Source organism: Pristiophorus japonicus, chromosome 4 (assembly GCF_044704955.1).
Source record: "Pristiophorus japonicus isolate sPriJap1 chromosome 4, sPriJap1.hap1, whole genome shotgun sequence".
NCBI lineage: Eukaryota > Metazoa > Chordata > Chondrichthyes > Pristiophoridae > Pristiophorus > Pristiophorus japonicus.
The window spans coordinates 104,345,981-104,369,152 of record NC_091980.1 but is presented as its reverse complement, the minus strand read 5'-3'; the positions used below and the strand labels follow the sequence as shown (position 1 = coordinate 104,369,152).

Sequence of the window (23,172 nt, the reverse complement as noted above, 5' to 3'; positions counted from 1 at the left end):
TGGCTCGCTACCCAAGGTCCAAAAATGTCAAGTTGATTGATGACTTAATGCAATGTGGCCTGTGTTTTTTCACAGCCTGTCTAAATGCAGCCTGTTTGAATTCTCTATCAATAAGGATACAGACAAAATGTAATCAATGGGACAGAATATACTAATCAACAGGGTACAGACAAAATATAATCAAGGAAATAGGACAAATTGTAACTAGAATAACCCAATCACCAGGGCACAGACATGTGTAGTCAAAGGAGATGGGCCAGATTATAGAATAGTATAAACCAGGAGGGGAAACCCCACCTAGGCAGCAAGAACTAAGAGCAACACTCTGCAGAAGTAGGCACCAGGGAAGAAACTCTTGATAGAACAGAGTTTGGACGGGACTGATCATCCAGGAACTTATTAGGTAACTATAAAGTATAAGTGGTGAGTCTTGTACTTTTACTGTATTAAACGAATATTAACCGTACCGCCATTGTCTAGTGTATCATTTGGTATTTAACTCAAGAACCGTCGCAGCCAACTACTAGTCACATGACTAGCGAAATTGCCGTTCGAGCAACACTATTCTGGCTCTAGCCTCTACCCATGCCTCCATGCAGATTCTGAAGCAAGGTCTGAATCCAAAGGAGTAAAAGTTTCCAGTATCCATTTACCTTATGTTCTAAATTAATGTATTTAATGTGTTAAATAGTGGTCAACCTGAAATGTTTTTTATTTCACTTTTCAACAATGCTTTAAAATGTGCTCAAAAACAATTTATTGCCTTTACTCCAGGTGAATACCCCATGTAGTGTTTATAATTATTTACATCAATTTGATTTTTTCCCCTCCAATTTAAGAAATGCCTGTTAAGATTTTCACTACTGCCATGAGAATCTGCTGTTGTCTATACATATTTGATGAGCAGACATGCATTATCTGCTGTTGTAAGCTACTTTTGTTTAGCAGCTTGGCAAAAAAACGTAGTGAAACTCCCGATTACAGATACATTCAAGAATGAAAGTTGGAATTACGCCCCCAAATTAACAGTGGAAATTAATGGGAAGATTGTTAAGACATGGATAAAGACTGATTTGAAAAAAATATAAAATTAAGTCCAAAAATGCAGATTTGAAAAGAACAAACTTTCCTTTTTTCCAGCACCTGTTGTGTCCTCAGATTGTCCCAAAGCACTTTACAGCCAATGATTTTGTTTTGAAATGTAGTCACTGTTATTGGGCAAATACAGCAGCCAATTTGCCATAAAGAAAAAAATACACCAAAGAATGTAGGTTGAAAAAGTAGAGTAAATTCCACTAGCTACAGAAATCAATGTCTGACATTAGGATTGTCAAAAACGTAACATATATTCAAGGATGCTGTAACACTATTGCTATGGAAGGTAGTCCTTGCATTCAAGGACTCCTGTTTAAAAATAAATGTTTTTTTAAGTATGCATAGTAGTATGTAATTTCTTGCAAAGATAAATCCATTGCTTCCTTCTTCCCTCCCCTGGATCTGGCTGAATAAATTATGAAAAGACAGATGAATTACAGGTAAACATTACAGTATTATCCAGTAAGTAAATTTCTAACACTCCTCCAGAAACATGAATTAATGTCTGCTCAGACTTTCTGAGAGATTAATTGAGTGATAAGTTCCTTAACATCGTGGATACTTTTAGGGATCTCTGTTCCATCCTCGGTGACATTAGTAGCCATGAGGAAAATCTTTCTTTCATAATTCACATTATGGAGTAGGAGCTTTCTATGAAGATCAGAAATATTAAGAGCCCCATCAAGGTCCTATAGGAACAAAATGAATACAGCTATTGAAATAAAAGGTTACAAATAACTTACTTTTTACTAAAGAACAGTTAATGAATACAGAAGGAACAACACATCCTACAAACATTCATATTGTGCTCCCCAGAGTGGTGGCACTGTTCCTAGAGAGGAAACACTTCAGAGTATTGAGCCTAGGTGGCTGAAGGCACAGTCGTCAATGATGGGGTGAAGGAATGAGGGATGCACAAGAAGCCGGTGTCAGAGGAACCAATGTAGGAAGAAGCAAGGCCATGCAGGGGTTTAAACACAAGGACGCAAATTTTAAATTTGAGGTGTTGATGGACAGGATATAATATAGGTCAGTAAGGATAGGGGTAATGGGTGAGTGACGCAAGATAGAATACGGGCAGCTGTTTTTCGATGAGCTGTAGTTTATGGAGGATGGGAGGCTAGCCAGGAAAGCATTCGAATAGTTGAATCTGGAATTAGCAAAGCCTTAAATGAGGGTTTCAATGGAAGATGGGTGGGGGCAAGCAATAGCAGAAGTAGAAGTAGGCAGTCTTTGTGATGGAAAAGATTCGAGGTGGGAAGCTGAGGTTGGGGGTCAAATTGAATGCCACGGTTGTGAACAGTCTGGCTCAGTCAGAGACAGTGGCTGGGTGAGGGATGTAGTCTGTAGTGACGGTACTAAATTTGCAGCAAGAGCTGAAGCCGATGACTTTGGTCTTCCTAATGTTTAGATGGAGGAAACTGGCTCATCCAAGACTGGATGTCAGACAGTCTGATCGCACTGAGGCAATGCAGGGTTTAAGAGCCAAGGTGGAGTTGGGTATCCTCAGCATACATGTGAAAGCTGACCTCATGTCTGTGGATGATGTTGCAAGGGGCAGCATGTAGATAAGGAAGAGGATGGGGCCAAGGATGAAATTTTGGGTGACTCCCAAGGAGATAGTGTAGGGATGGGGAAGAAGCCATTGCCAGAGATGCTCTGGCTGCAATCGGGTAGGTAAAAGTGAAACCAAGCAAGGCAGGCTTTGGAGGCAAGTGCTTGCTGTTCAGGGAACGAGACACACAAACTCAGGTCCTACCATCAATTGTAGCACAAACTACACCATTTCTACAGTATATGTATTAAATCCTCCACAAAATCCAATAGCGCAAAATATTTCCACCATCTAAACATGATGAGTGGACATTAGCCAGACAATTTAATTTAGTTTTTTTTTAAAGCCCGGGAGCATTGTAGATAAGATGATCCTTTCATGAACCTGTGATTATGGATCTGAGTCTCATAGTTGTCTGTCATTAGAATATACCAGCCACAAATTTAGTAAGTTTAATAAATTCTCAGCTAGAATGCCACATGAATTATCCACAGAATGAAAACTTGAGACAGAGCATACTCTCTTGAAATTGATTATTTTTAGTGAGTGAGACAAAGAAGCCTGAAGCTCAACAGTCCATTCTCTATTCCCTTCTCTTCCATCCACCCAACAGAGGACCTCCATCAAACACCCCTTGGAGGCTGCACTTGCCTGTTTATTTGCCAACAGCACCAGTGGCAGCAATAGATCTTCTTTCAGCAGCTGATGCAGCTCCTGCCCAGCAAGAGGCAAACGTTCCTGGTCTGTGGAATCCACCACATAAATCAACACATGGGCTTTATTTAGATATAGATTCCAGTATGAGCGCAAGTTGCAGCTGCCACCAACTGTAAGAAAAAGATAATAGTACTGAAATTGCAGTGTCTGCGACGGTGTACTCTGAGTACGCCATTGTATTCCCTTTGAAAATCGCCGCAAGTTCTGGATTTCCGTTGTGCAAAATCCAGAACTTGAGATCTGTCGAGGTACACCTTGACATATCTGAACCGCCTGAAAACTGAGTATTGCTGGTGCAGAGTTGGGACTATTTGCCCAACAACTGCCCAGTCATTTCCCATGCAACTCTTACAGCTGGTAAAAGCAGGCATAGAGCCTGCTTGCATCAGTGCAAGGGTATATATAAGGCTTAAATAAAACATTTAAAAATTCAAAATGATGCACATACACTTTAAATGAATTTATACAAATATTAGGCCCAATTAATGAATGTTTAAAATGATCAGAAAATTACATTTTTATTGAGGTTGGTGCAATGAAGGAACTTATAAATAAAATAGCAATTCTCTACATTGTACAATTATTAGAGCTCTGTACATAGTATAATTATCTGGGGATTCCATTGTACATCATTAAGGACTCCCTTCATAAATGATTGCAATGAAATTCTCATTCGTCAGGCAGCAGAGTTTTGGATGAGCTAAAGTTTACGGAGAATACAGGATGGGAGACTGGCTAGGAGAGCATTGCAATAACTAAGCCTGAGATAAGAACATAAGAAATAGGAGCAGGAGGTGGCCATTTTGCCCCTTGAGCCTACTCCGCCATTTAATAAGATCATGGCTGATCTGATCATGGACTCAGCTCCACTTCCCTGCCCGCTCAAAAATCTGTCTATCTCTGCCTTAAATATATTCAATGACTCAGCCTCCACAACTCTCTGGGGCAGAGAATTCCATTGATTTACAACCCTAAGAGAAGAAATTCCTGCTCATCTCAGTTTTAAATGGGCAGTCCCTTATTCTGAGACTATGTGCCCTAGTTTTAGTTTCCCCTATGAGTATAAATATCCTCTCTGCATCCACCTTGTCGAGCTCCCTTATTATCATGTTTCGATAAGATCACCTCTCATTCTTCTGTATGCCAATGAGTATAGGCCCAACCTACTCAACCTATCTTCATAAGATGGCCCTTTCATCTCAGAAATCAACCTAGTGAACCTTCTCTGAACAGCCTCCAATGCAAGTATATCCTTCCTTAAATACGGAGACCAAAGCTGTACGCAGCACTCTAGGTATGGCCTCACCAATAGCCTGTACAGTTGTAGCAGGACTTCGTTGCTTTTATACTCTATCCCCCTTGCAATAAAGGCCAACATTCCATTTTCCTTCCTGATTACTTGCTGTACCTGCATACTAACGTTTTGTGTTTCATGCACAAGGACCCCCAGGTTCCTCTGTACTGCAACAAAGGCATGAATCCGAAACTCAGCTCAGGATTAAACAGGATGCAGAAGTTGCAAACAGTTCAGCTCAACCGGAGACTGTGGCCCGGGGGGGGGGGGGGGGGGGGGGGGGGGGGGTGGAATTGGTGGTGAGGTTATAGATGTTGTGAATTTGCAATCTTCCCAACATTTCGCTGAGAAAGCTCATCCAAAGTGAACATCTGACAAGCAGTCTCAGCTCAGATGCAGTGAAGGAGTTGACAGAGTTAGAGCTGGATGTCATTGGCATATACATAGAAGCTGACTCCACGTCTAGATGATGTCGCTAAGCGGAAATATGCAAGTGAGCCAGGAGCCAAGTATAGATCCTTGGCAGACTCCAGAAATGATGTTGACGGATGGGAAGAGAAGCCATTGCTCGAGATACTTTGGCTACGATCAAATAGATAAGAGTGGAACCAAGCAAGGGAGGTCCCACAGAGCTGAACAACAGAGGATAGGCGCTGGAGGAGGATTGTGTGATTGAATGTATTTAGGAAATGTTGAAGAGGACAAGGACAGATAATGCACCATGTCATAGTCATAGAAAATGTTGTTCATGGTTTTTGTTAGGGTGTAGGAGGAGTAGAAACATGATTGGATGGATTCAAACAGATAGCTGTAGGAGAGGTGGGCACGGACCTGGGAGGTAATGATATGTTCAAGGACCCTGGAGAGGAAAGAAAGATTTAAGATGAAACAGTAGTTAGCTAGGTCAGAGGAATTGAGGGTTATTTTTCTTAAGGAGGGGAGGACAGTGCCTGAGGAGAATGGATCATTTACAATATTGACTAGTACGGGGCAATGAAGAGAAGTTGGGTGATCAGCAATATGGTGGAAATGGAGTTAAAAAAGCAGGATGCAAGTCCTGTAGATGAGATGAGCTTTGGAGATGGTAGAGGAGTAACTGGAGTGAGGTGGCTGAAGGCTAGAGTGGGGATGGGACTGGATGAAAGTTTGGCTTGATGGGCAAAGAGAGAGGGGCAAGCAGCAGAATATATGGTCTCTGTCTTCATGACAAAGAAATCCATGAGCTCTTAGCACTTGTTAGAGGTGGGGCGGAGGGGCAAGAGAAAGGGGTTTAAAGAGGTGGTTGGTAGTAGAGACAAGGAGCCAGAGTTTGCTTTCCAGGAAGTTCCTCGAGTAATGGCCAGTTTTGGAAGAGGACATTGAGGCCTCAAGTGAGCTTGATGTGGTCAACTCAGATCTGACAATGGATGGCCAAGCCAGTTGTTTGTCAATATGCTCAAGTATAAAGCTTAAAATGTAACAGAACTCTTGGATAAGACAATCTTTCATATACCTTCAACAGTGTAAAGTTGTATGTGATTGATGTGATTGACCATTCCAAGAGTACATATCTCTACATAGAAATGAAATGGTGCAACCAGAGTTTTGATTTATTGCATTAGAAAGTTTTCATGTCACAGCTGCTCATTGAAGAACAAGTAGCAACCAGTGTTCAACAGGACCCACACCTTGTATGGTAAGGTGTTAACTACCTTCCTCTCATATGGTTTACCCAGAGAAACTGAATTTGTCTACTCCCAGGTCTATTGACCCGCATATGCTAATATTTCACAGAGATTGCCCTAGTGACCTTTGACTTAGTTCCTTCCTGAACAGAAGCAAATGCATCAGTAGAGACATTTATTTCAGAATAGATGCTCCTTATAAGAACATAAGAAATAGGAACAGGAGTAGGCCATTTGGCCCCTCGAACCTGCTTCGCCATTTAATAAAATCATGGCTGATCTGATCATGGACTAAGCTCCACTTCCCTGCCCGCTCCCCATAACCCTTTATTCCCTTATCGCTCAAAAATCTGTCTATCTCCGCCTTAAATATATTCAATGACCCAGCCTCCACAGCTCTCTGGGGCAGAGAATTCCATAGATTTACAATCCTCAGAGAAGAAATTCCTCCTCATCTCAGTTTTAAATGGGCGGCCCCTTATTCTGAGACTATGTCCCCTAGTTTTAGCTTCCCCTATGAGTGGAAATATCCTCTCTGCATCCACCTTGTTGAGCCCCCTCATTATCTTATATATTTTGATAAGATCACCTCTCATTCTTCTGAACTTCAATGAGTATAGGCTGAACCTACTCAACCTATCTTCATGAGTCAACCCACTCATCTCCAGAATCAACCTAGTGAACCTTCTCTGAACAATGCAAGTGTATCCTTCCTTAAATACGGAGACCAAAACTGTACGCAGTACTCTAAGTGTAACCTCACCAATACCCTGTACAGTTGTAGCAAGACTTCTCTGCTTTTATACTGTATCCCCCTTGCAATAAAGGCCAACATTCCGTTTGCCTTCCTGATTACTTGCTGTACCTGCATACTAACTTTTTGTGTTTCATGCACAAGGACCCCCAGGTCCCTCTGTACTGCAGCACTTTTTCTCCATTTATATTATAATTTGCTTTTCTATTTTTTTCTGCCAAAGTAGATAACCTCACATTTTCCCACATTATACTCCCATCTGCCAAATTTTTGCCCACTCACTTAGCCTGTCTATATCCCTTTGTAGATTTTCTTTTCCACTCATCTTTGTATCATCAGCAAACTTGGCTACATTACACTCGGTCCCTTCATCCAAGTCATTAATATAGATTGTAAATAGTTGAGGCCCTGGCACCGATCCCTGCAGCACCCCACAAGTTACTGTCTATCAACCAGAAAATTACCCATTTATCCCGACTCGCTGTTTTCTGTTAGTTAGCCAATCCATATTGAATATGCTGATAGGTTGGCTTCGTTATTTGTAATGGTAACACCTGTCAAAGAGACCATAGTTATTTGCCCAAAGATACAGCTGGCTGAAGCTCATTTGTAAATAAAACTGATCCTGTTTATCTAAATTAATTGAAAATATAATTCAGAAATTCATATTTTGTCACAATGCTAAGTGCAATTTCATTGAAAGGAAACAGCTATGTTCCCGCTCCTACAACAGCCTCCCTTCTTTAGGTCATGTCAAAGCTGCCTTGTAACTTCCTCTCTATGCTTCTTTGATCCCGACTGCACAATTTATCCTAAAGAGAAAGCTGACCCTCAATTCTTGACCTACTGCCAATGATAGATTGTCACACCAACAACATCCCCCATATGGCCCAAGTGCTGCATGAAAGAAACATACAATAATCCACCTGCCTATAGAAATTCATAAAGTTATAGCTATGCCCTAGAATGACCAATATTACTTACCAGAATCAGCCCCTGTACTAGCTGTAAACCGCTACTGATGGGTTACCCCCACTGTACTTCTGTATACAATTATAAAATTGCATGGCTGTATGTTGTACAGATAGAACATTATGCATTTACTGAAAGGCTGACCTCTTTACTTTACTCTTTCAGTACTAATCTCTAGCATCAGAAAGAATCTTCCTCCATTGCTCCATCCTGTTCTAGCAACAAGGCTGACATCAATTTTTATTTTTGCCAGATCTGTTGGATCCTCCACTCTCTAAACTTCAAGAGGAGATCTGCTGCTCCACTGCCCAACATTGATCATTTGTATGGTTATTGAAATTAACTTAAATTATCCATCACCTTGAAAGTTCTGCGCTAATGATTACCAGTATGCTTTTCAGCATGCTTGTTTGCTGGTGATCTTGTTGCCTAAGTTACACCCTCATGATCATTCTGGTGAATCAGTGGTTACTGTTTGTGACACCTCCAAAGCCTCGGACAATGTTTGCAAGGAGTAATTTACCATCATACATGGTCTCCAACAAAACTCTGTTTATTGCAATCTAAATTCCTCCCCAATGCACTGTAGTAAATGGCTCTTTTAAAAAAAAATCATTTTTCATTAATTCATTGGGTCCCAATGGCTCTCCTTTTTCATTATCAATGGCCTCCCCAATTCATCATCTAATCCTATCCACGGTTTTCTGAAAATTCCATTTTACATTCAGCAACATCCTTTATATTTCACACCCTCATGCGCAAAATCTCCATTTCTCTCTCAATGCGGTAGCTGAATCACTACATCTTGATCTCTATTCTGCTCAATGTGTCTATAAAAAAAAACTCAGTTTCTCAGAAATATTGTTCCTTAATCTCTCACTAGTCAAACTAGAACAGCCTTACTTTTGGAGCTCCGCCTTTACCCCTTCATTTGTGGCATTCTTGATCTCGGTCTCTGATCTGACCTCATCCTACATCTTCCATAGCTATCTCCAGGAAGCTTGTCGTTCTTATTTTCTGTTCAAGACTTGAAGACTGTTCCTATATTTGGGAAGGCTCTTCCATTCTCCTACTTCTCAACAGGATTATAGAAAAAGCTGGTTATCTGACAAGTAATTTTTCTCTAGCCTTTAACCTCTCCTTTCCTCTTTTACAAGGTTATTTGTATGTCTCTAATTTATGAAAACTGCTATGGCAAGTGCTCTCCTTAACTTTCCCCTCTTGTTCCTCCTAAACTAAAATTATCCATTTGGTACACTTTCCCTCCTCTTTAACCTCTCTGTTGAAATTAACTAATATATTCTTTCCCAAGATATCAAAACGGTGCACACTTTACCTCCATCCCTCCCTCCTACAATCTTCAGGCTTTAAAAACATTTTTTGCTTCATCTTATCACGACTATTTCATCTCTGCTTAGTCCTTTCAACTCTGCACAATGTGCCTTGGCTTTTCACCCTGGTTTCTCAATAAGATCTTGCATCTTATCAGTAATCTCAAGTAGTAGGATTGTCAAAACGCAACCCATTTTTATGCCATAGCTTTTCCTGTGGAAAGACTCAAACTTTGATCCCATCTGAGCCAATTTGACCAACATACCTCATAATAGTAACAGTTTTTTTACAACTCTTCTGAATCCTGTCACAATGCTGAAGCCAGAATGTTATACTCACTTTCAAGAAAGTCCAGTTTGCAGCCTCCCGTATGTATGCAGACCGCATTAAAGCCTTGGGTAGGTGATCTGTTACGTTTTACTATGCGGGTGGCCAAACAGTTAAGAATGCTGGTTTTTCCAGCACCATCTAAACCGAGAACCAGAATTTGCTTTTCCCTGGCTGGCGTCTGTTTGAAAAAAATTCCAACAATTTAGTTAAGAAGCAAGCTATATAACATAATCAAAGTGAAGCAAAGAAATGAAACCACAGTACGTAGAACATAAAAGATAACATTGGTGTAACATGTGGCTAGGAGACAAAACCCATCTAATATGCTAGACAAATAATTGCTCTACCATCAACATAACTTCCCCAGTCTCAAACACTAATATACCTGCTGTAGAAGGCTTTCAATGTATCCCTCTTTGCAGCCTACATACATCTGTGGTTGGGAAAATGTTGGAGTCCATTATTAAAGAAGCAGTAGCAGGACATTTGGAGAAGCAAAATTCGGTCAGGCAGAGTCAGCATGGATTTATGAAGGGGAAGTCATGTTTGACAAATTTGCTGGAGCTCTTTGAGGATGTAACAAACAGGGTGGATAAAGGGGAACCAGTGGATGTTGGTGTATTTGGACTTCCAGAAGGCATTTGACAAGGTGCCACATAAAAGGTTACTGCACAAGATAAAAGTTCATGGGGTTGGGGGTAATATATTAGTATGGATAGAGGATTGGCTAACACCACTTTTTAAAAAAGGAGGGAGAGAGAAAACAGGTAATTATAGACCGGTTAGCCTGACATCAGTAGTGGGGAAAATGTTAGAATAATTTATTAAAGATGAAATCGCAGCACATTTGGAAAGCAGTGACAGGATCAGTCCAAGTCAGCATGGATTTATGAAAGAGAAATCATCTTGACAAATCTTCTGGAATTTTTTGAGGATGTAACTAGTGAAGTGGACAAGGGAGAACCAGTGGATGTGGTGTATTTGGACTTTCAAAAGGCCTTTGACAAGGTCCCACACAAGAGATTGGTGTGCAAAATTAAAGCACATGGTATTGGGGGTAATACGTGGATAGAGAACTCATTGGCAGACAGGAAGCAGAGAGTTGGGATAAACGGGTCCTTTTCAGAATGGCAGGCAGTGACTAGTGGGGTGCCGCAGGGCTCAATGCTGGGACCCCAGCTATTTACAATATACATTAATGATTTAGATGAAGGAATGGAGTGTAATATCTCCAAGTTTGCAGATGACACTAAGCTGGGTGGCAGTGTGAGCTGTGAAGAGGATGCTAAGAGGCTACAGGGTGACTTGGACAGGTTAGGTGAGTGGACAAATGCATGGCAGATGCAGTATAATGTGGATAAATGTGAGGTTATCCACTTTGGTGGCAAAAGCACGAAGGCAGAATATTATCTGAATGGCGGCAGATTAGGAAAAGCGGAGGTGCAACGAGACCTGTGTGTCATGGTACATCAGTCATTGAAAGTTGGCATGCAGGTACAGTAGGCGGTGAAGGCGGCAAATGGTATGTTGGCCTTCATAGCTAGGAGATTTGAGTATAGGAGCAGGGAGGTCTTGTACAGGGCCTTGGTGAGGCTTCACCTAGAATATTGTGTTCCGTTTTGGTCTCCTAATCTGAGGAATGACGTTCTTGTTATTGAGGGAGTGCAGCGAAGGTTCACCAGACTGATTCCCGGGATGGCACGACTGACATAGGAGGAGAGACTGGATCAACTGGGACTGTATTCACTGGAGTTTAGAAGTATGAGAGGGAATCTCATAGAAACATATAAAATTCTGACGGGACTGGACAGGTTAGATGCAGGAAGAATGTTCCCGATGTTGGGGAAGTCCAGAACTAGGGGACACAGTCTAAGGATAAAGGGTAAGCCATTTAGGACTGAGATGAGGAGAAACTTCTTCACTCAGAGAGTTGTTAACCTGTGGAATTCCCTACTGCAGAGAGTTGTTGATGCTTGTTCATTGGATATATTCAAGAGGGAGTTAGATATGGCCCTTACGGTTAAAGGGATCAAGGAGTTTGGAGAGAAAGCAGGAAAGGGGTACTGAAGTGAATGATCAGCCATGATCTTATTGAATGGTGGTGCAGACTCGAAGGGCCTATTCCTGCACCTATTTTCTATGTTTCTAACAGAAAACACACTGTCGGTTCATTCTCTGGTTGGCAACCAGTAACTAGTGGGTGCCGCAGGGATCAGTGCTTGAAGAAGGGACTGAGTGTAACGTAGCCAAGTTTGCTGACGATACAAAGATGGGAGGAAAAGCAATATGTAAGGAGGACACAAAAAATCTGCAAAAGGACATAGAGGGCAAAAATTTGGCAGATGGTGTATAATGTTAGAAAGTCACTTTGGCAGAAAAAAATTAAAGTTATTATTTAAATGGCAAAAGATTGCAAAGTGCCGCAGTACAGCGGGACCTGGGGGTACTTGTGCATGAAACACAAAAGGATAGTATGCAGGTACAGCAAATGATCAGGAAGGCCAATGGTATCCTGGCCTTTATTGCAAAGGGGATGGAGTATGAAAGCAAGGAAGTTTTTCTACCGCTATACAAGCTATTGGTGAGGCCACACCTGGAATACTGCGTGCAGGTTTGGTTTCCATATTTACGAAACAATATACTTGCTTTGGAGGCAGTTCAGAGAAGGTTCACTAAGTTGATTCCGGGGATGAGGGGGTTGACATATGAGGAAAGGTTGAGTGGGTTGGGCCTCTACTCATTGGAGTTCAGAAGAATGAGAGGTGATCTTGTTGAAACGTATAAGATTATGAGGGGGCTTGACAAGATGGACGCAGAGAAGATGTTTCCACTGATGGGGGGAGACTAGAACTAGAGGGCATGATCTTAGAATAAGGGGCCGCCCATTTAAAACAGAGATGAGGAGAAATTTCTTCTCTCAGAGGGTTGTAAATCTGTGGAATTTGCTGCCTCGGAGAGCTGTGAAAGCTGGGACATTGAATACATTTAAGACAGAAATAGACAGTTTCTTGAGCAATAAGGGGTTATGGGGAGCGGGCGGGGAAGTGGAGCCGAGTCCATGATCAGATCAGCCATGATCTTATTGAATGGCGGAGCAGACTCGAGGGGCCGTATGGGCTACTCCTGTTCCTATTTCTTATGTTCTTGTGGCCTCCATGGGAATGGACAATGAAGTAAACAGTAACCATATAGTACCAGATGCTATGAATTATGTATACTGGGATGTAGAGATTATCAAAAGGCTCCACTTAGCAACAACTTATTTACCATATGCCAGTTTTATTATTACTCCTATTATATTCACAGTATCCTAATCCAAGCCTTTCGCCCATGTATTTTGGATGCGACATTAAACCGAGGCACCGTCTGCCCTCTCAGGTGGATGTAAAAGATCCTGTGGCACTATTTCAAAGAAGAGTAGGGGAGTTATCACCGGTGTCCTGGCCAATATTTATGGAAGTGTTTAATTGTATTGCCAAAATGGCCACCTTGTCTCTGATTGGCTCTCCATTATCACATGACGTATTGCTGATTGGTCCCCTTGGAGGATAAGCCACATCCTGAAGTTTCTCTGGAATGTGTAACTGGAACTGCCCAACCCAAGTTCTGACTACTTTGCAAATTGCAATTCGCTCCATTTTGACTTCAGAAGCCACAGAGGATAGATCTCCCCAAAAGCCACCAAGTTCCAGCCGAAGTCCCTTACCCCAGCACAAGTGCTGCTTCCCCCAGCCGAAGTCCCTTACCTCAGAACAATTGCATGACCTTAACCCCCACCCGCCCACCCTCAATGGGGCATTGTGTGTGTGTGTGTCACAGACTATTAACAGGTTTATTTGGTGTAATGTCTGTAGCTCCACACTGTGGATGTGGACGTATTGTGTACTGCAAGTGCAGGGTTAATAATAAACAGAACCGGCAGATTTCCGGAGACTTCCGAGAGAGCTGCCTGCCATGTTAGAAAGCTGTATGTGCTGTGCTCTGTGAATATATCACATTTGGCGACAAGGATGGGATTTTTTGGCTGATTTAAAGCTGAAATTTTGTTGGTGAGGGATTCAGCCAGCCGACAGAGACACTTTGGAAGTTTCTGTCTTTTGGAAAAAAGCTACAAAATCCAAGATAAAATACAGATTAAAATGGCAGGTGTATTGGGATATTTGGGTAAATATAGACACGACCGGGAACATTTTAAATGTTAAAGCGTATGCGGATCGGCTAGAAATGTACTTCACTGCAAATAACATAATCGAAATTCCAGACAATGCAGTCCAGAACCGGGCTGTGTTGGAACATAAGAGAGCGATCTTCTTATCGGAGGCAGGTCTGGCATTATATGACACTCTTGTAAATCTGCTTGTGCCTGACAAGCCAAGGGACACAACGCTTAATGAGATTTTAACGAAGCTGGAGCAGCACTATAACCCAAAACCGTTAGAAATTGCTGAAAGCTATCGTTTCGGAATTCGGAATCAAAAGGTTGATGAAAGTATCAGTGATTACATCGTAGCATTAAAAAAAGCTATCGATACACTGTAATTTTGGAAACTTTCAAAACCGAGCATTACGGGATCGTTTTGTTTGTGGAGTGAAAAATGATGCGATCAGAAGGAAGTTATTGACGATGGATGACTTGACTTTTGAGATTGCTTATCAGACAGCGAGGTTGATGGGCATGGCCGAACAATATTCCCAAGAATTAAATAATAATTACGGTCGTCAGTCAACTGAGGTAAATCATCTGCAGGTTCAAAGTAAAAGACAATGGGGGCTCAAAGTCTCAAAAACTGGAAATTCTGACAGAGCGTCGAAGACATGCTATAGGTGCCTGGGACAACACATTGCTCAAAGTTGTCCATACGTGAAGGCAGAGTGTTTCTTCTGCAGGAAGACTGGGCATCTTGCGAAGGCATGCCGACTGAAGGGAAACCCAGCTTTTAAAGCTATGAGTCCAGCGTTCAAAGCTATGAGTAGAAATCCCAAGAGACTACATAGCATGGAAGAACAACAACAGGACGAGATGTTAGAGTTACATGTCATCAGGAGCACGAGGTTAACGGACAGCGATTCGGAAAGCATCAAAATCCACATGGATGTTGCGGGATTCAAGATATCAATGGAAATTGACACGGGTGCCTTCGTGAGTGTAGTACCGGAGTCACTATACCGTGACAAATTGCGTGATTCCCAACTGGAGAAATCCAAGACAGAGCTGCAAGGCTACTCGGGAGAGAAAATTCCTGTGGTAGGTCGTATCACCGTACCGGTGAAATATAAAGATCAATTTCAGCACTTGCCTCTAATAATAGTGAAAGGAGACAAGCCTGCCTTACTAGGAAGAAATTGTTTGAGCTCACTGAAGCTAGATTGGAGTAAGATTTAGTGTGTGGAAGTGAGATTTTCATCAACGGATAAGGTATCAAGAAGTATCCGAAGGTGTTCTACGAAACGGGCAGTCCGATCCAAGGCTTCAAGGAGCGTGTCAGGGCACAGAAGGATGCTAGATCGGTTTACTACAAACCACGTTCCGTACCATATGCACTCAAGGAGAAAGTTGAGCAAGAACTCAAAAGACTAGAGACTGAGAACATTATTTGTAAGATAGAGTGATGTAATTGGGCTACACCCATTGTTGTTGTACCCAAGTCCCCAAGTCCGATGATAAGGTAAGATTGTGTGGTGATTATAAAGTATCCGTAAACCAGGTTCTAGAGGGTAATGTCCCCAATACATTGCTGAATATAGAAGATTTGTTCACAACACTGACAGGTGATCAGATCTTCTCAAAACTGGATCTTACGAATGCCTACTTACAGCTTGAACTAGATGAGGAGTCCAAGTCATGTTTGACTGTAAATACTCATCTAGGCCTATATCAATTTAATAGGCTACCATTTGGAGTGTCTTCCGCCCTGCCATATTCCAAGGGGTGGTGAACCACATTTTGCAAGGTATTGAAGGGGTAGTATGTTATTTGAATGACATACTAATTGCAACACCAAATAGGCAAATTCATAATAACATATTGAATGAAGTCCTCAAACGGATGGAGAAGCACAGAGTACGAATGTCTGCTCGTAAGTGTGAGTTATTTAAAAACTCAATGGAATACTTAGGGTACAGAGTAGACAAAGATGGTTTACATCCAACCATGGAAAAATTGGATGCAATTAGAAATGCACCCACTCCCAGGAATGTCACTGAACTTCGTTCATTCTTGGGTCTTTTGAACTATTATGGGAAGTTCCTACCAAATTTGTACTACATCCACTGAATGAACGTTTGAAAAAACAGGTCCATTGGAAGTGGTCAAAAGAATGCGATACAGCATTCAAGGAATGTAAAAGCAAATTGGTAGAGAGCACCATGTTAGTTCACTATGACATATCTAAGGCGATTAAGCTAGCATGTGATGCCTCTCCATATGGAGTTGGGGCAGTAATCTCTCATGTATTAAGTACTGGGGAGGAGAGACCAATTGCTTTTGCTTCACGCACTCTCAGTGCCAGTGAGAGTAATTATGTGCAAATTGAAAGGGAAGCTTTGGCATTCATTTTTGGGGTCAAGAAGTTTCACAAATACTGTATGGTCGTACGTTTACCATCATTACGGACCATAAGCCCCTAACAGCAATCCTCCATCCAAAGTCCCCAGTTCCAACATTAGCTGCAGCCTGAATGCAGAGATGGGCTTTGATTTTGTCAGTATATACATATAATATTGAATACAGACGATCAGCTGATCACAGTAATACTGATGCAATGTCTAGATTGCCTTCCCCATCACAAGTTACACTCGATAGGGAAGAAGTGTTTATTTTTCATATATTGATGAACTGCCAGTCACAGCTGAAGAGATTGGTAGAGCAATCAAACGTGACCCAGTGATGTCAAAGGTGTATGAGTATATTGCAAATGGATGGCTAAACCAGGTAACAGACAAAGATACACATCCATTCTTCATTCTTGGGAATGAATTATCAGTCGATAAAGATTGTATCATGTGGGGTGCAAGAGTGGTTATACCAAATAAATTCAGGTCCAAATTATTAGGAGACCTCCATGACCAGCACCTGGGAATGTGCTTGACCAAGAGTTTTGCACGCAGTTATTTATGGTGGCCAGGTCTTGATAAAGATATAGAGTACATCATGAGTCAGTGTACGACATGTCAATTGGTAAGCAAGCAACCACCACCAGTACCATTACAGCCATGGAAATGGCCTCCCAGGGTGTGGCAAAGGCTACATATTGATTTTGCTGAGTTAGAATGACAACAATTGTTCATTGTGATTGATAGCCATTTGAAGTGGGTTGAGGTGATTCCAAAGTGGAAAATAACAAGTAAAACATTGGACATTTTACGAAAATTTTCTTCATTTGGCCTCCCTGAAGAGATTGTTTTGGATAATGGACCACAATTTCATTCAGAAGAATTTGCACAATTCACGAGCAAAAATGGTGTGAAACATACCAAGGTTCCACCATACTACCCTGCTTCGAATGGTGCAGCAGAGCGCACTGTACAAATTGTTAAACATGCCCTGATAAAACAAATGTTAGATCCAAATCCAAGGAAACAACAGTTGTCATTGGATCACAAATTGGCTAATTTTTTGATTACATATCGAAATACTCCTCATACAACTACTGGTAGAACACCAGCAGAGTTGTTTCTCAAACGACAGCCACGAACCAGGTTCTCGTTGTTAAAGCCAAATTTGGCACAGTCCGTAGAAGAGACACAATTAAGACAGAAAGAGAATCATGATAGAGGTAGAGTAAAAGAGAGAAGTGTGAAATTAAACCAGAAGGTGAGAGTGAAGAACCATCACCATAAATGGTTAAAGTGGTTACCAGGAAGAGTGGTGAAGATATGTGATCCTCGCACATATTTAGTAAAGATGTTTGATAATGGACAGGTTAGGTTTGTTCATATTGATCATATTTTACCTACAGACATGGAAGGAGTTGAAGGTGGGAATGATTCAATTATTTCTGACTCATCAGATAGTTTTGATATACTAGTAGCAAATTCTAAATCCAAAGTACTGGAAACAATTCCAGGAGAGAATCAGAATGAAAGTCTGAGTCTAAGTCAGGTAAACAAAGAGCCTGAAGTTAGAGTGAGTTCAAATGAAAATCAAGGAAATTCCATGGAGGAAAACGTTCCTCAGGATGAGCCTCGAATGAGTTTAGATTTGACACCATGTTTGGAAGGTTCTGTTAGAGAGTGAAGGTATCCTCTTCGAAACAGAAAACAAGTGATAAAGTTAAATTTGAAAATATGGAAAAAAAAGTTTATATCCTGTGTTATGTATAATGTTTGTTATAATAACTTCTTCATTAAGGAGGAAGTGTAATGTCTGTAAGCTTGTAATGTTTGTAGCCCACACTGTGGATGTGGACGTATTGTGTACTGCAAGTGCAGGGTTAATAATAAACAGAACCGGCAGATTTCCGGAGACTTCCGAGAGAGCTGCTTGCCATGTTAGGAAGCTGTGTGTGCTGTGCTCTGTGAATATATCACATTTGGTATGAAGTGAATAATGACAGTGTTGTGACTTTTGGATTCCATCCACTCGAACGATGTCCCTTGTAACACATGCACGAGTTTTTCGAGAAATTGGATGTGGGTGTAAAGGGGGTTGTAAGAATGTGATCCGTCTTCCCAGAGTTCCCTCTCCCCCCTCCTGCTTCCTCTCTCTCTTGCCCCCGCTGTGTCTCTTTCTCTCTCTTCCCCCCTACCCCCGCATCTATCTCTCTTCCCCCATCTCTCCCCCCGCCCGCAGGCTCTGAGGAATAACGTGGTCTTCCCATTGCGAGGCCCTATTTCCAGTTTCGGGTGGGAGGCCTCGGGGGCGGAGTCGAGAGGACACAGGTGCAGAAGGACAAAAAAAAGGACAGTATAAATAGACACACCTAACATTTAAAATATAAAGAAAGATGAATGACCGAGTTAATGCTTTGAGAACGGCTCTGGTGGCTCAGCTGGTAAATGCGTTCTCTCGTTATTGAACTAAGTCATAGAGACTGATTTCCCAGTCCAATCCCCGGTTTGTTCTAAGTAAGGTAATCTCAGGCCATAGGATTTCAACAATTAGCTTCAATCTCCCTAGATTAGAGAAGAGAAAAATCTGGGAGAGCTCCCACTGACATCTGCTATCAAGTGATCCCTTTCGAAAATACATATTTGTGAATGTTTGGTGATTATCCCCACCAGATGACTAACCTGCCAACACTCACTGTCTTGACTCACACCTGGAAACTGGTGATTTGGGTGAGTGGGTGGAGGTCAGTAAGTAACTGTACAGGAATTAACATCATCTGGAATGAGAGAAAGAAAATGTGGGGAGGGCAAAACAAAGAAGAGTTTGTGGTTTGGGATCAGTTTGTTGATTTTTCATAACTCCATGCCATTTATTTCCAAACCAAAAAAAATCTAATTTGCTGCAGGCATGACTGCACAATCATTGGAAATGCATAAATACAGCCAAGCAACATTTAGGAACATAGGAACAGGAGTAGGCCATTCAGCCCCTTGAGCCTGTTCTGCCATTCAATGAGATCACAGCTGATCTGTATCTTAACTCTGTCCAGCTGCCTTGCACCATATTCTTTTGTACTCTTGTCTAGGAAAAATTTATCAATCTCAGATTTTAAATTATTAATTGAGCTACCATCTACCGCTTTTTGTGGGAGAGTTTTCGACACTTCTACCAACCTTTGTGTGAAGAAGTGTTTCCTAACTGTTCTCCTGAATAGCGTGGCTGTGATTTAAAGGTTGTGTTTCCTTGTCCTAGACTCCCCTACCAGCAGAAAAGGTTTCTCTCTAACTTATCAAATCCTTTCAAAATCCTAAAAAACCTCAATCAAATCACCCCTTAACTGTCTATATTCCAGGGAATACAAGCCTAGTTTATGTAATCTCTCCTCATAAGCTAACCCTTGGAGCCTTGGTAACAATCTGGTGAATCTGCGTTGCACTCCTTCCAAGGCCAATATATCCTATCTAAGATGCTGTGCCCAGAACTGTACTCCAGATGTAGTCTAACCAGGCCTTTGTATAGCTGTAGCAAAACTTCCTCCCCTTTATATTCTAGCCCTCTAATTATAAAGGCTAACATTCCATTAGCCTTTTTGCTTATTGAGTGCCTTCTGAATGTCCATATAAACTACCATAGACATTCCCTGTCTACTAGTTTAGTTACTTACTCAAAAGATTCAACTAGATTCGTTGGACAGGATTTACCCTTTACGGTCCTCTAACTCTGCCCTCTTGAGCATCCTTGATTATAATCGCTCAACCATTGGTGGCCATACCTTCTGTTGCTTAGGCCCCAAGCTCTGGAACTCCCTGCCAAAGCTCTCCACCTCTCTTTCCTCCTTCAAAGCTCCTTAAAATATATCCCATTGACCAAGCTTTTGGCCACCTGCACTAATTTCTACTTATATGACTCAGTGTCAAATTTTGTAAAAGTCTCATAATACTTCTCTGAAGCGCCTTGGGATATTTCACTACATTAAAAGGTGCTATATAAATACAAGTTGTTGTTGTTGTTGTTTACAAATGCATGTAGGGCTCTCTCTAATCAGCTCAAATTTCTCATCAGTGCTCAGTCATTCTGTCCTTGATTATGGATTCCAATAACTGCCAGTTCTACAGCAATCAACTGTGATTGCATTACCACACCATTTGGTTATTTCTTCTTTTTAAGACAAAGATATATACAGCATTTTTAACCATAATTGCCATTTACTTTCTCAATAATTTTACGTTGGCACTTTTGTCTTCATCTATTGTAGCTAAAAGATATTAGCAGAAGAATGTTTACTGCTAATTCCAAACATAATCTGTGCTTTAATTACATAGTATAAACCACAGAAAGAATTAACAGACGTGACTCTCTAAGCTGGATGAAGTCTGTAGCTACGAATTAAAAACTAAAACAAAGATAGAAATACTGTTTTATCACGATGATGTTAGTTTACCGTAATTTTTATTACTCACAGACGAATTTAAAATTCGCCAAAACAATTTTATTTTTGAACATTTGTAAACAAAAAAAAATAGTAATTTCTGTAGAATATTTTTCCTAAAATGTTCTTTTCTCAGTAAAGTATAGCATGACATTTAGTGCAGCTCATTTCTGAGCCTGCTTATACCATTGATGTTTATGGCTGAGAAGGGGATCATTCGGCAAATCAGGTTTGTGCCAACTCTTTGCTGGGGCAAATCTAAAACGAACCGTACTAACCCTGCTGTATCTTCTGTTTCAAATTTAGCCATCTTTTCTTTAGAAAGGTACAATGATCGCTGCCTCGGTTACTTTTTGCGGCAAAACATTCAATGTTCTAACTCTGCGCAAAGAAAAACCGTGTCACAAACCACATAAATCTTAATAGGATTTGATATCGACATCTGCCAGTTCCCGTTTCCCCCTTGTGGAGGAATGCGCCGATTGAACTGGTTCTTTTTACCTCTTTGATGATGTCGTACTCTTCTTCGGAATAACGCCTTTTTCTGTTAAAGTATTTCCACGAGATGAACACAACGCTGCCCAGGATTGCAGCCACAGCTCCTATTGCCGTTCCAATTTGCCTCAGGTGAGCCATCGTTCCACGTCGATTCCCAACCAACCGGGACAATAGACGCCGCCTCTCCCTGTGCACAACGTCTGCCACCACTGCTCCAGCACGTCACGCCGCAGACTCACACCCAGCCACACAAGCAGACTATTTACAATTTACAACCAAGCGACACATGCAAAGGACCAAAGAAAGTTGGAGACGGGTTTAGGATTTTCTGTGCGTGCATTGTGGGAATCCGCTTATGGTTTGTTTGGCTGCTAATAAATGAACTGTTTTAACATCCTCAGATTATTGCCAGGAGGGAAGGCATCTCAAACTCTGTCACAGAGAAACAAAATAACCGTACGTGCTTATTATCTTTAATTGAATTGCCTGCTGGACTGTCCAAATACAATTCTCTTCAGTGACAAAATGACTGGTGTAACGGTTACATTACATTATCTTATTGTCTGCTAAGGAAATACTGTTTGAAACAAACATAACATATTTGGGCCAGAATTTGGGGTCTCCGTGACGGCGCACTCTCTGCGAGTACACCGTCGTAATCCATTTGAAGGGCCTCGCAACTTCCATGCGCGAAATCAGGAACTTGCAACCTGTCGCCTTGACAAATCATCCGAGGCGCATGGGAAATCAGAATTGCTGGCACTGAGTTGGGCTATTTGCCGAAAAAACTGCTCAGCAATTGCCCACGAAACTCTTACCGCTTGCAAAATCAGGCCCATCAGCATAAGAGTATATATATAGTTTAACATCTGTGGTGGGGAAAATGCTTGAAACTATCATTAAGGAAGAAATAGCGGGACATCTAGATAGAAATAGTGCAATCAAGCAGACGCAGCATGGATTCATGAAGGGGAAATCATGTTTAACTAATTTACTGGAATTCTTTGAGGATATAACGAGCATGGTGGATAAAGGTGTACTGATGGATGTGGTGTATTTAGATTTCCAAAAGGCATTCGATAAGGTGCCACACAAAAGGTTACTGCAGAAGATAAAGGTACGCGGAGTCAGAGGAAATGTATTAGCATGGATAGAGAATTGGCTGGTGAACAGAAAGCAGAGAATCGGGATAAATGGGTTCTTTACGGGTTGGAAATCGGTGGTTAGTGGTGTGCCACAGGGATCGGTGCTGGGACCACAACTGTTTACAATATACATAGATGACCTGGAAGAGGGGACAGAGTGTAGTGTAACAAAATTTGCAGATGACACTAAGATTAGTGGGAAAGTGGGTTGTGTAGAGGACACAGAGAGGCTGCAAAGAGATTTGGATAGGTTAAGCGAATGGGCTAAGGTTTGGCAGATGGAATACAATGTCGGAAAGTGTGAGGTCATCCACCTTGGGAAAAAAAACAGTAAAAGGGAATATTATTTGTGGAGAAATTACAACATGCTGAGGTGCAGAGAGACCTGGGGGTCCTTGTACATGAAACTCTTTTGAGTTTACCTGCAAAACATAAAAACATTAAACGGTGCTACCCGACCTGGGTGACACTCCAGACATTTACAAGGCCCTTTTAGCCTACTGCACCTGGTATTCCCAGGCAGTCTCCCATCCAAGTACTAACCAGGCCTGACTCTGCTTAGCTTCTGAGATCAGACGAGATCGGGCATTTTCAGACTAGTGTGGCCGTAGGCATCCTTGTACATGAAATCCCAAAAAAAAGTTAGTTTGCAGGTGCAGCAGGTAATCAGGAAGGCGAATGGAATGTTGGCCTTCATTGCGAGAGGGATGGAGTACAAAAGCAGGGAGATGCTGCTGCAACTGTACAGGGTATTGGTGAGGCCGCACCTGGAGTACTGCATGCAGTTTTGGTCACCTTACTTAAGGAAGGATATATTGGCTTTGGAGGGGGTACAGA

At 41.6% G+C, this 23,172-nt stretch overlaps 1 protein-coding gene and 1 pseudogene across 1 annotated transcript; both read right to left on the bottom strand.

Annotated features, from left to right (window-relative positions):
* Positions 1-1,408: 1,408 nt before the first annotated feature.
* LOC139262133 (ADP-ribosylation factor-like protein 9) lies at positions 1,409-21,328 on the bottom strand. Its single transcript, XM_070877281.1, has 4 exons — positions 21,194-21,328; positions 9,723-9,891; positions 3,302-3,477; positions 1,409-1,784 (listed from the first exon to the last, which is right to left on the bottom strand). The coding sequence occupies exons 1-4, from the start codon at positions 21,326-21,328 to the stop codon at positions 1,605-1,607; spliced, it is 660 nt and encodes a 219-aa protein (XP_070733382.1). The 3' UTR covers positions 1,409-1,604.
* A 1,501-nt stretch (positions 21,329-22,829) lies between these two features.
* On the bottom strand, positions 22,830-22,948 carry LOC139263665 (5S ribosomal RNA; annotated as a pseudogene).
* Positions 22,949-23,172: the final 224 nt, after the last annotated feature.